This window comes from Caenorhabditis remanei, chromosome II (genome assembly GCF_010183535.1).
Source record: "Caenorhabditis remanei strain PX506 chromosome II, whole genome shotgun sequence".
Taxonomy (NCBI): domain Eukaryota; kingdom Metazoa; phylum Nematoda; class Chromadorea; order Rhabditida; family Rhabditidae; genus Caenorhabditis; species Caenorhabditis remanei.
In genome coordinates this window covers 10102368-10117283 of record NC_071329.1, presented here as the reverse complement: position 1 = coordinate 10117283, position 14916 = coordinate 10102368, and the positions used below count along the sequence as shown (strand labels likewise).

General features: G+C 36.0%; 3 protein-coding genes across 3 annotated transcripts; 1 reads left to right on the top strand and 2 right to left on the bottom strand.

Moving 5' to 3' along the window:
* Positions 1 to 2251: 2251 nt before the first annotated feature.
* On the top strand, positions 2252 to 6186 carry GCK72_005751 (uncharacterized protein; the record flags this gene model as incomplete). Its single annotated transcript, XM_003102445.2, has 12 exons — positions 2252 to 2527; positions 2578 to 2679; positions 2724 to 2974; positions 3026 to 3167; positions 3216 to 3303; positions 3351 to 3450; positions 3517 to 3607; positions 4759 to 5139; positions 5364 to 5582; positions 5630 to 5799; positions 5849 to 6043; positions 6093 to 6186. 12 exons carry the CDS (start codon positions 2252 to 2254, stop codon positions 6184 to 6186), a joined length of 2109 nt encoding a protein of 702 aa, XP_003102493.2.
* A 115-nt stretch (positions 6187 to 6301) lies between these two features.
* GCK72_005750 (uncharacterized protein) lies at positions 6302 to 8225 on the bottom strand (the record flags this gene model as incomplete). Its single annotated transcript, XM_053725322.1, has 9 exons — positions 6302 to 6642; positions 6713 to 6847; positions 6893 to 7061; positions 7108 to 7397; positions 7444 to 7543; positions 7591 to 7776; positions 7824 to 7942; positions 7994 to 8090; positions 8145 to 8225. 9 exons carry the CDS (start codon positions 8223 to 8225, stop codon positions 6302 to 6304), a joined length of 1518 nt encoding a protein of 505 aa, XP_053589516.1.
* A 954-nt stretch (positions 8226 to 9179) lies between these two features.
* Positions 9180 to 10978, bottom strand: GCK72_005749 (uncharacterized protein; the record flags this gene model as incomplete). Its single annotated transcript, XM_003102411.2, has 7 exons — positions 9180 to 9307; positions 9352 to 9509; positions 9836 to 9973; positions 10019 to 10162; positions 10212 to 10354; positions 10406 to 10482; positions 10726 to 10978. The coding sequence occupies 7 exons, from the start codon at positions 10976 to 10978 to the stop codon at positions 9180 to 9182; spliced, it is 1041 nt and encodes a 346-aa protein (XP_003102459.1).
* Between the last annotated feature and the right edge of the window lie 3938 nt (positions 10979 to 14916).

Genomic DNA, 14916 nt, shown 5'->3' with positions numbered 1-14916 from the left:
ATCCGATTGTCAAAATAGCTACGTGCCCTCTTCCTCGAATAAGCCGCTTCGTTTCATTTTTCCACCTTTTTGATTTCGATCCAAGTTTGGAAATTCACTCTTTTTATGTGTGTTGGTCTTCATTTATGGTCATATTTTTACACAATTTCCTGTTTTTCCTATTCATATGTAGCCTGATCGTCTATTCCAAATGATATCTAGACATTTGAGATCATATCGTTTCATATTTTAACACGGTCAATTTTCAGTGTTCTATCCAACGGCAATCTCATCCATTTTTATTACAATTTCTGGTTTCTTTTACAATCGAAATTTGAAATCATTTTTACTTTCTGCATGTCGTGACATTGCTGATTTTTTGACCTTATCACTTTTTCTCCCATCTGGTCGTCATTTCCTGCTATAATCCATACATTAAATTAATTCTTTTCTTATCTGGGTGTGTTGCCTGAGAGAACAAAAATGCTATTGTCACCACCAAGACTGCATTATTAAAATAGTGTAAATGTACAGTTAGGGAGCATTAATTTGGAAGATATTAAAACGAAACTATGTCGCGTGATTATATCGAATACGTGGACTGAAAAAAGTAGAATTCATGAAAATTCTGCTCGGTATTTATGAAGAACTAGATAAATAACAACTTGGTGCATTCGGATCACGACGACATCTAGTTTCACCTATTAGGCACTTTGCTCCTGAAAATCTTGCATATTATTTCACAACTGTCCAGGAACCCTACAAAGCCATTCTATTAGAAAGAAGTATTTGCCTTCCAAAAATTCCAATCATCCAGACACCACAGCCCATACTTTGTAGTCTTTTTATGCAGGATTGCCATCTAGCCTCCATCCTCCCCCGTTTATCAAGTTTTTGTTGTCATCCAGGCGTGCCAAAAATCCATTGATATCCTTGTTATCTCACGTTTGATAGCATTTTCAATCAACATGTTTATTGACTTTTGATAATTCTATTTATGATTTTCGATGAATCTGTAGAGCCTATACAATTTCTCTTATAAGCAGAGTGTAAACGGGAGGAAGAAACAAAATAGAATATCTTCAATCTTCGCAATTTCCGCATCTAACTATCTTTTTTCATACTCAAAGTCATAAATAAATAGACTTATTGTATAAGAATGGTCATTTATTGAAAATCGGGCATATATAGGAACACATACAAATGTGAAGGAGATAGGTTCAACAAGAGGAATGAGAAACGAATTGAAGACGTTCGAGACGCAGACAGAAATCTGGTTATGCAGGCAGACGACGTGAGGGATCGTGGTCAGCCGGTTCCTGTAGAAGAAGGAGAAGAAGACGTCGAAGGAGACCCCGGTGAAGCTTATTATCCGACAGAAAGGAAAGAGACATGTTGCTTTGACTTCTCTCTTTTTATTTCAATCCCATCTTTGAACACTTTTCACAAAAGGTGTCATCGTTTTTATGTTACAACTTTTTGGGAGAAGATAATTCTTTGAATGTAGACTTTTACTTTTCTGATCCTTTACTCTTCGGTTATTGAATAACTTTAGAAAGTTCTCTGAACATTTGGGACCTTGAGTTTTTATTCAAAACTTTCTCTGAAGAAATCTGAAAGATCTTTTTACAACATTTAGGTTCCGATCGGAAAACGCTCTTCTTCAAGTTCTCTGCTAATTCCTTTCTCAACATGCACAGATAAATTTTCATAATAGTGGGGTAAATACAATAATCTTAGTTTGTAATTCATTCTTCATTGAAACTTCGTGCTATCCAGAAATAACAATAACCGTTCTTCAAAAACCTCTTAATTTCTCGCACCTATCCTTTCAAACTTTCCTCACTCTCTCCCCTCTTCTACCTTCCTTTCTATCTATTTCCTTGCCTCCAGGAGGTCTTCCAAACTTTTTTGAAACAAGTTGGGGGGATGAAAGACCTCTTATGTATCGTCATTTGCATAAACTGTAAGTGGTTTACACAAGTCCTTGGACACAAAATGTTGTTTGTTTTCTTTCTTCTTCTCCTAGAACTTCTTACTTATAAAGCGACAACCTACTCATAATAGTTGTAAACTGAATTGTAACTTTCAGACGAAATTAATACAGTAGGCACAACAAAAGTGTATATAAGACCTTTCAACTCAGTCAGATGACATATTTCTGGTTTTTGAGAGGTTCCACTTGATCTTGAATCTGTATTGATATGGTTTTCTTGTCTCATTTCGTATTCTTGACATTTCCATCTCACATCTAATTGTTCTGTTGTTCCAGATGCATCCCAAACTCGATCCAATTCTAATCCTTTTTCCTTTTCTCTTCATTTCTCCTTCAGTTGCACAGTTCACATCTCAAACGTATCCGGATCCACGATTAGATCCATTCTCATGTCGATTGGCTCTCCCATCACAAGTATGTGATCCATCTGCAATTGTCTCTGATGAAGAAAGGAGCAGATTGGTTCAAAGAGTGAATCAATTGCATTCTTTGACTTCTGGAATCAAAAATACATCACCATCATGTGCACTGATGCCAGATAGAAATTTAGAGGTATCTTGGAAATTAATTTTAAAATAAATTTGAGAAACAACGAATTTCAGATTATTGTCGCCATCATCGACAAAATTGGAAGCGTTCCCGGAGTGCCAATTGATATTGAGAAGTTTGCTAACAATCTTAAAAGAAGATACCAAAACTTCCAGGTAACTTTTCCCCATTTTTCCCTTTCTACAATGTTGTGTTTCAGGACGTTGGAATGTGTGATACAACTGTTTTGATTGTCAACTCTAGGCAGGATCGTCAAGTGTTCACTGTTGCCGGAAGAGATGCAAAGATTTCAAAAGACACATTGAAATCTGCATTTGAGAGAAATATTGGGCATTTCAAAACAGGAAGATACGCTCTTGGACTCGAAGGAATGATTGAAGTGATCGTGGCTGCTTATTCAAATGCTCACATTGTTCAAGTTCCAACTCCTGAGGCTTTCAGGCCAACCGAGTGAGTCGTTTCTTTATTCAAATCTGTATTCATTGAACTGTTTGTTTTCAGTTTTATGCCATCTCCAGCTGCTGTTTCAGCTGTGGAATCTCAACCATTCCGTGCCGCTGGTCTTCCAAACAGTGTTCAACCAGCCAAAAGACCATTCCCAGCATTCAATTCTATTCAGGAAAATATTGAAGAAGACGACAAGGTTTTTTTCTGAAAAAAAGAACAAACAATACAATGATTCATGTTTCAGATCTGGGTGTCAATTCTGCAACAAGCTATGGCTAGATGTGGACAAAACGACGCTGATCTGCCAAAACATGTGAGAGCTGTTGTCGAAGGTAACGTCAGAGATATGTAATATTGATTTTTATTCTGAAAAATTCAGAAGCTATGAACATCTCTCTGAAATTGATTTCTGATTCGAGATATAACAAGATTGAAGAGGAAACTGAACAAAACAAAGAAGTTTTGGGAAGTAGACAAAAGTGAGTTATTCGAATCATTACACTTTCCTTCTCGCAAAATACCTAATCAAACTCTTTCTATTCCAGAGCATGGGATACTGCAACCAACGAATTCATCCGTCCTCTCTTCCAAAAATACCGTAACTCTGTACTATCCGGAGCCACTCAAACATGTCCAGTCAGTGCTGCAGGAACCCGAAAAAGACATTTGTAAACCAACAAATTCAGTGATTTTCTCTTCGGTTCTCTCTCAATTTTTTCTGTAAATCCGAACAATTTCTTTTCATTTACGGGTGTTCTATTACTCTCGAATTCGAAAAATCCTTAAAAATAAACTTTGTTTTCTCCGTGACATTTTATCATTTTTCTTTTCTCCCCAAGACCTCCCTAAGTTCACTTTTCTTGTTTTTCACCGTCAATTAATGTTTCAATTCAACAAAATCTTTTTTATTTTCTATTATCAAAACACCTCCGATTCTTCATTTTCTGTTCGATGCCACGTGGTGTACAAGTGAGTTTCTGGTTTCAGATGAAGTGAAAGTGCTTCTTCATTGACAATAAACTATGAGAAAACGGAATACAAATAATTGCACTCTCAGCTGAATTGATAGTCAGAAACTGATATGAAAAAGAGAAAAAGAAAAGGCGAAAGTGATAATTGTATTGATTTGTTAGCACGACAAGCACCCAATTTCCACATATTTATTTCCGTTCATTTCTACTAAAACCAACAGTCAAAATTCCCGACCAAAAGTCTCAAAAGTATCAAATCTTCCCAGCTGGCACTGAAATTGTCAAAGTTTTAGGAGTAAGTTGGCGGCGTTTCTAATGCATTACTAATGTGTGTTCCCCCAACTCGTTTTCCTCTTTTTATCCTAACAAAATGCTCTCATCACCATCTTCATCATCACATCCAACCCCCATCTAGTTCTCATTTAATCCTCTATTCCCACCGGAAAACGAGGGCTTCCTTTACTCTCGTTGGGGCTCCAAAGAGCTCGCGTCGTCGTCAAAATAAAAAATTCATTTCGTTTTTGGAATCGAAACTACCTCCGAAAACCTGATTTCTCCACACTCATCTCCTACTTTTTTGATTGCTCAATCTCCGAAAAAAGTTGTTGAAGAATTGGTAAATTTTTGAAAATAATGAGATCGAAATAGTCCTTCTAGATGTTTTCAATTAGTATAGTCTATCTTGGATAAGTGGGACTATATGAAGTGAGAATATTTAATTAAGATTGTAATGTTAGTAGCAAGTGTTTCCTTGCATAAACAAATTATACAAGACACAAAATGCCTCCTTTAAAACTCGTAAAAATACTTTTCCAGCGCGAGCCAGTCGCAGAAAATCAACCCGGATGCTGTGACGTTTTCATCGATTTGCTCCGTGCATGCGGTCTAATATGCTACGTGGCATGTCCACCAGTTCCATCAATTGTCACTCGAAAACTTGCTTTCCATCCACCTGAAAAGGGAATGACATACCGGATAGCACTCAAATCAGACCCCGAGAAACGATTCAAAAATATTCGTGGATGTCGAGATGAGCCAGTTCAACTTGTGGTCAGAAACATTTCAAATGGAGCAGATTATATTCATTCGGAGAAAGAAGTTGAAGTTTTCTCTGTCACAACTGCAAACAATAATGATTTGGTTTGTATCAAGTGTACTCCGGATAGTTATTCAAGTAATCCATCTGTTTCGGACCAAGTAAGTATTCCTTATAAATATTATTGGTGTTAAGAAAAAATTGAAATAGTAAATCTATTCGGAAGTTTTTGTTCCTGTTGCGTCACGTTTTCGAGGAACTCGAGTATTCCTTCGTGACACGTTTCTGTATAAGTGTATAGACAATGTTTGAGAAAAAGAAAATATCGTTTTGTGAAAACAATTTGTGTTTTTAAGCAACCCACAAAAACTTCTCTTCATTTCAGGTTGTCCTCTTCTGCCAACCGAACTCTTCAGATCTCGGAGGATTCTTGCAACCAAGTTCAATGAATTTCGTCACATATGCCAACGTTTTCGAAACTGATTTCTATGCTTTCGACTATTCTGGATATGGTTTTTCATCTGGAACTCAAGGGGAGAAGAACATGTATGCTGATATAAGAGCTGTTTATGATAAGATTCGAGAGACTAGACCGGATAAAAAAGTACTTATTCTAATCTGCGTCTCCGAAATCAAGCTGTTATTTTCCAGATTGTAGTCATGGGATATAGTATCGGAACAACTGCAGCCGTCGATTTAGCTTCAAGCAACCCGGAAGGTCTTGCTGGAGTTGTTCTCATTGCTCCATTTACCAGTGGATTGAGACTTTTCTCGAGTAAACCGGATAAACCAGACACTTGTTGGGCCGATTCATTTACTAGGTACCACAGAGAGAACCAGTAATAAATTAAAAATGAGAACGAATTTCAGCTTTGACAAAGTCAATCGTATCGAGACTCGAGTTCTCATTTGCCATGGAGATCTCGACGAAGTGATTCCATTGGCCCATGGGATGGCCCTCTATGAGAAACTGAAAAATCCAGTTCCGCCGTTGATTGTTCACGGAGCCAATCATCATACGATTCTGAGCGGAAAATATATTCATGTGTTCACCCGAATCGCTGGGTAAGATTCAATTCATGAATGACTCATCAACTAAAAACCCTAATTTCAGTTTTCTTCGTCACGAGACTCTTGTCAGTTGCCGATCGATTGAAGTGGACTCTCAACAGACTTCATCGAAAAAGAAAACTGAAAGTGAAGAATAATCAGGCTCATTGTCTTTCTCCTACTGACTATTAATCTATAAATACGTGTACTTGACCTAAAACAAATCAGAAAAACCCTCGATTTATTATCTGCCACGTAAATAAAATAACCATATTATTGTCTAACAGTGAATTTCAATGGGAATCCCATCGTTGGTCTCGTAATTGTCTCGGGAAGTGGGAAATTCTCCAGAATTCCAATGTCTGTGTGAATATGGAACTTTCGTAAAACCCATGAGATCACTGTTTTCTCCTCTTGCATTGCAAACTTTTGACCAATGCAATTACGTGGACCCGCACTGAATGGAATGTATGCATATGCATGTCTTTTTGAGATTTCCTCTTCACTGAATCTTTCTGGATCATAGATTTCATGATTGGCATAGGTACGTGGATTATTTTGAAGGAAGGCTGGGGATACCATAATAGAACATCCTTTTGGAATGATTGTTCCGTCTGAAAAGAATAAAGTTATTGTTTCTAGAATTCGATTAAAACTTTAATTCGAGAATGGGAAAGTTCTTACCCAGTTCAAATTCTTCGTCAACGGATCTTGCAATTTGAGGAACCGAAGGTCTCATTCGAAGTGCTTCCTTTACACATTTCTCCAGATATTTCATCTTTTTGAGATCTTCGACAGTACATTCTCTGGAGGATCCTTCTATAAGTTGTATACATTTTACTTAAATCCAATAAACTTCTTTACCAAAAATCTGATCCAATTCTTCATGGCACTTCTTCTGATATTCTGCACTGTTTGCAAGACACCATAGAGACCATCCGATTCCAGCTGAAGTTGTATCATGTCCTTCAAACATAAAAGTATCTACTTCTTCTCGAATATCTTCATACCCGAGTCCACCTTCCTCTTTTTTCTGTAATTTTTTTCTTTTTAATCCACTAAAATTCAAAACATTTCACATCAATTAGCATATCAAGAAACGCCTTTTTCGACTTGTCAACTTCTGAAATCCCTCCATTTTCTTCATGTTCTTTCAGTTTCTCTTCAATAACTTTTTTGGTGAAGGAAGTGACGATGTCAAGATTTCGTTGGAAATCTGCTTCATATCCAGTTAAATGTCGAATTGGTTTGATCCAAAGCCAAGGCATTCGCTGATATTTAAATGCCAAACTATTCATTTCATTCACTGCCATCACATACGGATGAGTATGATTTGTTTGGGCACTGACGGTTGTTCCCATCGCAGTTTCTGAAATATTCAGTTCCCAGTATTGAGGAAAAAGACAGAACAATACCGCAAATAATATCCAAAGCGCATCTTTTGATATAAGGGAAAGCATCAATCGTGTTGTCTTTTACTTTCTTCAAAGCCTCTTCGAGTTGTTCCAGTAGAATCTAAAATATATCCACAGTTTCCATTAGCTTAGAAATATCTTAATTGCCTTGCTCTGATTATCAAAAACTGCTTGGAAATCAATAAGAACATTGAAATGGAAAGATGGAGTCATCATTTTCCTTCTTCCTCTCCATTTATCTCCACTTGCAAGTAAAAGACCAGTTCCAAGCCATGGAAGGAATATATCATATTCACTGCTTTTGTTGATCAACACATTGCTTTCCAGTATTTTCTGATATTATCGGTGATTACTTTGAAAACAGTCTGTTTATATCTCACTTTACTGGCCTCTGGAGTCAAAATGATCACCATTGGATACGGTCCCATCCAGAATTTGGCAAGAGAAGCTCCTTTTGCAGAGTATTCGAGACCCCAATTGTAGAGTTGCATGGCAAATTCTGTAATAAGAACAAGCTGGTAAGCAATGTGTTTTGTGAGAAAATTCTTACCGACAGGATCCATTTTAAATTGAAAAGTTGTTCCAAGTAGTGGTAACGCAAGTGGTCCATCTATTTTATCCATCAACTCATACAATCTTTTTCTCTCCTGAATTGACCGAACCAAATGGATTACAAATTTAAAAAAAGTAAATCAGCATACCTTCACAAATTTCAGAATCTTTTTCAAGTTGAACCCAACATAAAGTATCACAAGAGCAACCAAATAAACGGCAAACCCCATTTTGTCTGAAAACAATTGAATAATCTGACTGTTCTAACTGAATTAATTTCCTATAAAAAGAGTAAAAAATGTAGTATAGTTGTGTATTGACATGTCATTTTGGGAGCACATGTGAGATGATAACACTAGTCTTTTAACTTATTTTTTAGGCTAGAAATGACTAGAGAAACATTAATTCATGATCAATTATCAATCAGGTATTTTGCATGGGAATCTGAAAAAGATCTCAAGAATAGGAGCATGAAAATAAAGACTGATATTTCAGATTCTAGAATACAGATTTCCGGTTGAAGATGAGGCATACATAAATACATTACATATTAATTAAAAAGCAATAGAACTAAGCTGGTAAGAGTCAATACAAACTTATTCGAATTGGCTAAGAAGTATAGTTTTTACAAGTTTCCCTTCACTTGAACTGTCAAAGTTTTTCATTCGTGTCGGAAAGTGTCAAGATTTTGATTTGATCTTGAAAAAAAATTTCTGAAGTGAACTACACAATGAGCAATATTTCTACAAAATTTTGAAAATCTAATCTGCTAGGGTTCACAGAGGCTCGGTAACCAGAGACAAACAAAACTGAAAAAATTATAAACAGAATGAAAAGAAATATGAAGTTTATATGCGTTTGCAATGTTATCTGTAACACCCCATTTTGCAGGAATTGCACTTTCAGAAAGTAAATTTGAACTTTCAATAGAAATCCTGTTTCGAAACGCAAACGCAATCTCAAAGATGCACACAAACAAAACTAACAAACATGGACTCGGGCATGATAATAATCTGAAAACCACCACTCTTTACAAAAAAGAATTTGATAAGAAAAGAAGAGCAAAAATGATTTGAAAAACTATTTATAATCAAACAAAAAGAGCACCAAGTTGGAAAAACAAATGAAGAAACCCGTGATTTGTCAACAATGTTTTGGTCGTTTAAGCCTGAGAGAATGAAAAATTAGATATCGAATCCAAATATGATATAATCATGTTCGTATAAATATCGAAATATCCTGAAGAGATCTTCGTCTTTTTTTATCTTTTCCATAATTCTTCTCTCATCAGCACTCAGTGTCAAGGGAATTTCTGAAATTACGAGCATGAATACTTCCCAAGAAATTGATTCTTACTCATCACTTCCTCTTTGATTGTATTTAGTGCCTCTTTAGGAACGCCTTGCTCTCCTAGTATTTTACTCAGTTCGTCTGAAAACCTCGCAAGTTCAGTTTGGTTTCCACCAATTTTCAGTGTTTCAACAACTCGTAACTGACGATTGAAATGACAATTCCTGCAAAACCATCGCAGTAAATCCAAAATGTGAAATTATTTTCAGAAGACGTCCTCAGACAGCCAAGGTGTCTCGACATATTATCGTTCGGCTATTATTTTAGCGAAACCTGTCCTTTTTCTCTCCTCACCAGACGTGAGTTGACAAGACTTGCGGTCGACCCAGTCAAAACAAGCAGCGGACATTTCCCGGGTTCCGCCGGCCGCTATGTTTTTAGTGGGTTTCATGCGAAGACACTGTATAGGTGATAGAGACGCAGCGTGTTCAATTGGAAGGTGGCAATCGCTTGCGAACAGTATTTTAAAAATCAACTTTTTAATACTCACCAGCTCTGTGGGCTGAAATAGTTCGTGATATAGGACCGTACGTGACCAGCCAATCCTTCTGCTACTTTTTCATGTTCTTTTATTAATTTTCTCATGAAACAACCAACGTTTTCCTGACAATTCAAGCATTTCCTTTCTCTGAAAATACAATTTTCAAGAAGATAAACTACACTAACGGCAAACATTTCACAAATTTTCCTGAATGTTCGTGCAAATCGTTCCAATGGATTCTGAACAAACGCAACTCGTCGAAGTTTCTTATCCGTGATATGCTTCTTCCAGAGTTTCCAATCAGTCATCGTAAATGACTTTATTTTCGAGCAGAGTCTGAAAAAACTGAGAATTTTGTTTAGCCCAAAAACCGTACAAGACTAACCCATTCTCTCCTAAATCCTCCGAAATGGTTTTATTTGCAGCTGTGAACAATGTTGAATTATGAAGAAAACAGAAGATAGCTGCACTGATTTCAGGAAAGTTCCCATTTATCGCACATCCTGATATTTTGTATTTTGGCACATACTGAAATGAACGTAGTATGGTTTTTGTTTTCGATTCACTGATAATTCTTACATGTTCTAATCTGTATCCTTCCGCAAACGGCGGAAGTGTCTTCAACAAATCTGGCATCCACCATACTCTCTTTTTATCTGGAAATTAGTTAAATATAAAAGAGAAAAAGAAGAAATTTATGTTTTTGTGATCAGAAAATTTGCAAAGTGAATAGCGGAAACGACAGGGAAAGTAAGAGAAATTGAAGCCAATTTCGTCTAGCGTTCAATCATCAAAAATCGAAAAGATCTAGTAAAAGGGACCGTATTTCTGATAGTTGCAAAAGCTTTCCAAACTCATTTTCGACCAAATTCATTCATTTCCAAAACAAAGAAACTCACGATGATCTTCAACTCTAACAGGTTGTTGTTGGACTTGAGGTGGATTATGCCACTGGGACCATGCAAACCATAATAAACTGAGACAAATGAGCACAGGTATGAACCCATACAATCTATTTGATGGTGGAGCAGGTGGATCATTTCGTGATGCTGACATTCTCTTGTATTGAACTGGAAGTTCACCAACGGGCGGAGGAGGTGGTGTTGTGGGAAGAGGAGGCTTTTCGTTCTCATTTTTATTTCTTTTTACCATTTCCTGGAATTAAGAAAATTGAGATGATGGCAAAGAACATCCATGCAATTTTGGCTGATTTAGCTGACTTTTTCAAACTTTCAACTTCAGAGTAAATAACGGAAACTACCAGTTTCACATGACAAGAATTAGTAAAGAATGAGTTGTTCTTGTCAGGAGAAATTTAAAAGACGCCCATCTTATTAAACGATTGTCGTAAAGTTACAGTATAAAAAAGGTGACATTTTCTAGTTCAAACTGAAAAAAATTCTAAGGCAAAGATCACCGAAAAAACAATGACATGGAAGTGAAATCTCAGATTTCCGAAGCGATAAAACGAACGGAAGTGTGAGAAGTTTTCGTGACGCAAGAGAACAAGTTCAGAGAGATTGAAAAGAAGGAGAAGACAGAAAGAAGGATATTCTTTACAGTAACCAGAGGTAGTTGTAGGCTAATAATCATCTCAATATCCACGTAAATCTTGACTATTTTTTCAAGTTTTCTCTATTCCTAATCAGCAAATGATCAGGTGGGAAGACGATTTATCAATTGATGCTTGTATAGATGATCTATGTTATGTTTGTGATGAGATAGGAGGTTGAGATTCGAAAAGAAAGTTTCAAACATTCGAGGAAGCAGTTTTGTACAAAAGTAATTCAATTGAATTGAAGATTTATTGTGAATCAATTTCCAAAATGTTCCCAGACAATAAACAGACAATATTGTAGTGCATGTATTGCGTAAATGCCCAAGATCTGGGTCTTTCAAGTTTTTTCATCTTCACTTGTATGTCTAAATCTCTTCGGTATAAACAATGTTTCAGCAAGAAAAGGAAGAAGCAACGAAACATCTGTGGCCAGTAGACCGTGCCTTATACAATGTTGGCATGATGATGCCATCAAGGAATGACTCAAAAAATCTCAGCTTGAATTCTAAATATGTGGATACAGGAAGGAACGAGAAAGAATGGTTATAAAGAAAGAACTAGTCAAAGAATTCGGAAAAGTGAAAATGTTTACCTGAATCCTAATTGTAAGGCAGCATGAATTCGAATTTGCTGGTGTCACCATCGGAGGGAACCTATGAAAAAGAGATTCACTTGAGGAATTGAATTAATTCAGACAAAAAATTGAGACTGCAGCGAAATCTACGAAATTTTTATTGAAAAGTTGGTTAGAGAAACTGAGAAGTCAAGATTAAATACAAACAAAGCATACAGGGTGCAGAGAAGTGAGGAAAAAATTAGGCGCATCAGAAATCTTGGATGAGTGACGAATTCTATTCACAACATATTTTGTCAGTTAATAAGCTTTGGATTTAACAAAAGAAGTCTGATTTTCAGTTAGCTCAAATCTTATCTAAAATTCGAAAAGAAGTTACAACGTTCAATTGATCCATACGAGAAATCAGTAGACCAGTGTTCTCCGCCGAAAAACACGAGATTGATAACGGATCGAATCTTTCGAAAATCGCTGTCACTCATAAAATGCCTATCGAAAGAAGCCCTCTTCCAGAGGACACAAACATTTTTCTTTTGCTTCGCTATTCAATTTTTCGCCCGATTTTTCCATGCCAAAACGAGATTCCACTTCTTATTTCTACACCGTTATTCTTCTCCCATTTTGTTCTTTTTCTCTCCGCAAATAAGTCAGTTAAGGAGATTTAGAGAAACTGAAGAGACGAAGAAGAAGAGAAGAAGAAGAAGCTGAAGATGGCGTAATCATCAGATATCGGAAATATCAAAGTGAGTGAGTGTTACGTAACATTTTTTCGGTGAATTGATAATAAATTATTAAACTGATAGTGGAGGGAAAATGAGAATCATTCATTTGATCATGAGAAACTGTTCAGGAAGATTTCAGAAGATATGAACGTTGGATAAGATAACTATTGTTTCGAAAGTTATGTTGGCCCGATATCAGAATTGGCGCCTGAGAATTGGGTATTAGTAAGAAGAGAAGTGGACAACTCACTGAAGTAGAATTTATTCTGAAAATATAGATAATCTCAAATGAAATTACGGCAAAAAGATCCGATCATCACTAAATGAAAAATATTATATTTTGAACAAATCTGTTTTAAAACACGTCGAATTTGAGATTAATGAATCAAAGATCAGAATATCTTGAATACAGATCCTCAGGTATTTTTCAAATGTCATTGTGGGTCAATTTCAGGTTGAAGAAAAGTATAGAAAAATAAGTATGTATAGTTCAAAAATTTTAAGAGAAACCATACCATTGTAGTTATCGACTGTCTAAATTTGACCGTTTTATGATAATATCAGTTTGAAAAATTCAGAATCCAATCTGGTCGAAACAACGTATTTAGTTTAGAACGAACATTTCTTGAAAAACTGAACGCCAGCAAAAAAGGACAATAGAATTCAATAGTTATCTGAACTAAGAAATCTAACATTTTCTAGACACACCTAGAAATCTCATTCAAGATTTACACACCTTTTTGTTTCTCGCCGTTTCTTATCTAGATCATCATCGCTTTTGAAATGGATTTTTTTCAAATTCTGGATTAAAAAGTGAAGGTTACAATCGGAAGGTAACTAAGGACTTCGATGAAAAAATGTTAGTCAATCATAAGAACAGAAAGATGTTTCTATGTCATCCACCTTACAGTCACAAAAAATTAAAAGAACCTGCCTGACGACGTAGATGGGCGGTTGGGTTCTCTGGGTCTCTTGGTTTAACAATATCTAATTTGCCAATCCTCCAAACGAAAGCTTCTTCGCTTTCTCTCATTTTTGTGGTGATTTCCGCACTTTTTCCAAGGTAACCCACACTTTATCACTGATGACATGAATGACTTTATCTTCGACTGTAATGCCTTTGTATTAATTTTTCAGGTGGCTTCATACACTAACAGATGTGTATAGTGTGATGTGATTAGAAGACAAAATGAAAAGGAATCCGTCCGAATAAGGCCAATTAAAGCTAAGCGTGTTGGTGTGATTTGATCACGTTTGAGTTAAAAAGAGGATCCAGATACATATGATAATAACTCAAAGGAAAAGAAGACAATTCTTAAGCTCTGAAACGTTTTCGTTCAGTTTTTTTTTCAAAGGTTTCCAAATTCAGCAACGGTTTTCCCAGTTTGACAGCAATCGGATAGCAATTGAGCTTCAATGAAAAGTAGATAATACAACATTTAAAGCTTTTTTAGATTCCATTTTCCCGGATTTCGCGTTGAAACTATTAACCAAAAGAGTGGTTTAGATCTACTTTCAGAACCTGATGAAAATTTTGAGAACATTTGAATGAATTACTCTAGCCAGATTTACCAGGCTTTGTTCCCTTCTTAACAGGATATTTTCTGGTTGGAAAGTTTTTTTCATTGTCTTGAACTCCCTTTTCAAACTGAAATTTTCTGCTTTGATGTTTCTGGTTGTTCTTTTCTCTTTGCATGTTCTGAAATTTCATAAACTTGCAGAGAACTAATCGAGAAATATAAATAGAAATATAATTCATTCCTGTTTTGTCAATTCATTTGCACACATTACTAAAACGATGACGACGATAGTAATACCAATAACTGTTGCTTTGGGATGACTGTCCTGATTTTGATGAAAAAAATAAAATAGATTAGGGAAGAGTTGAGAGAAAATACATGATCAACCGGGGTATATGGAGCAAAATGAGACGGAGAGAAATTAATTAAAAACTGAAAAGAAAAGAAGTGATTAAAGGAGACAGAACGGGATAGTAACCGAGAGTAGATACAAGTTTTGGTGTAGTTTTGAGAAGAGATACATGTATAAAGTGCGTATGGACAGGGATAGAAACTGTGACAGCTCGGCGTATGGATAAAAAAAGAAATGAAATATATAACAAAGGAAAAACACACAACAGGAAAGAAAAAATAGTGGATAGGGTATGAAGAAAGAAAGGAAAGAGGTACCTAGAATTGTATGGCAAGCTGCAAGAGATAGGGAGAAAGAGAGGTAA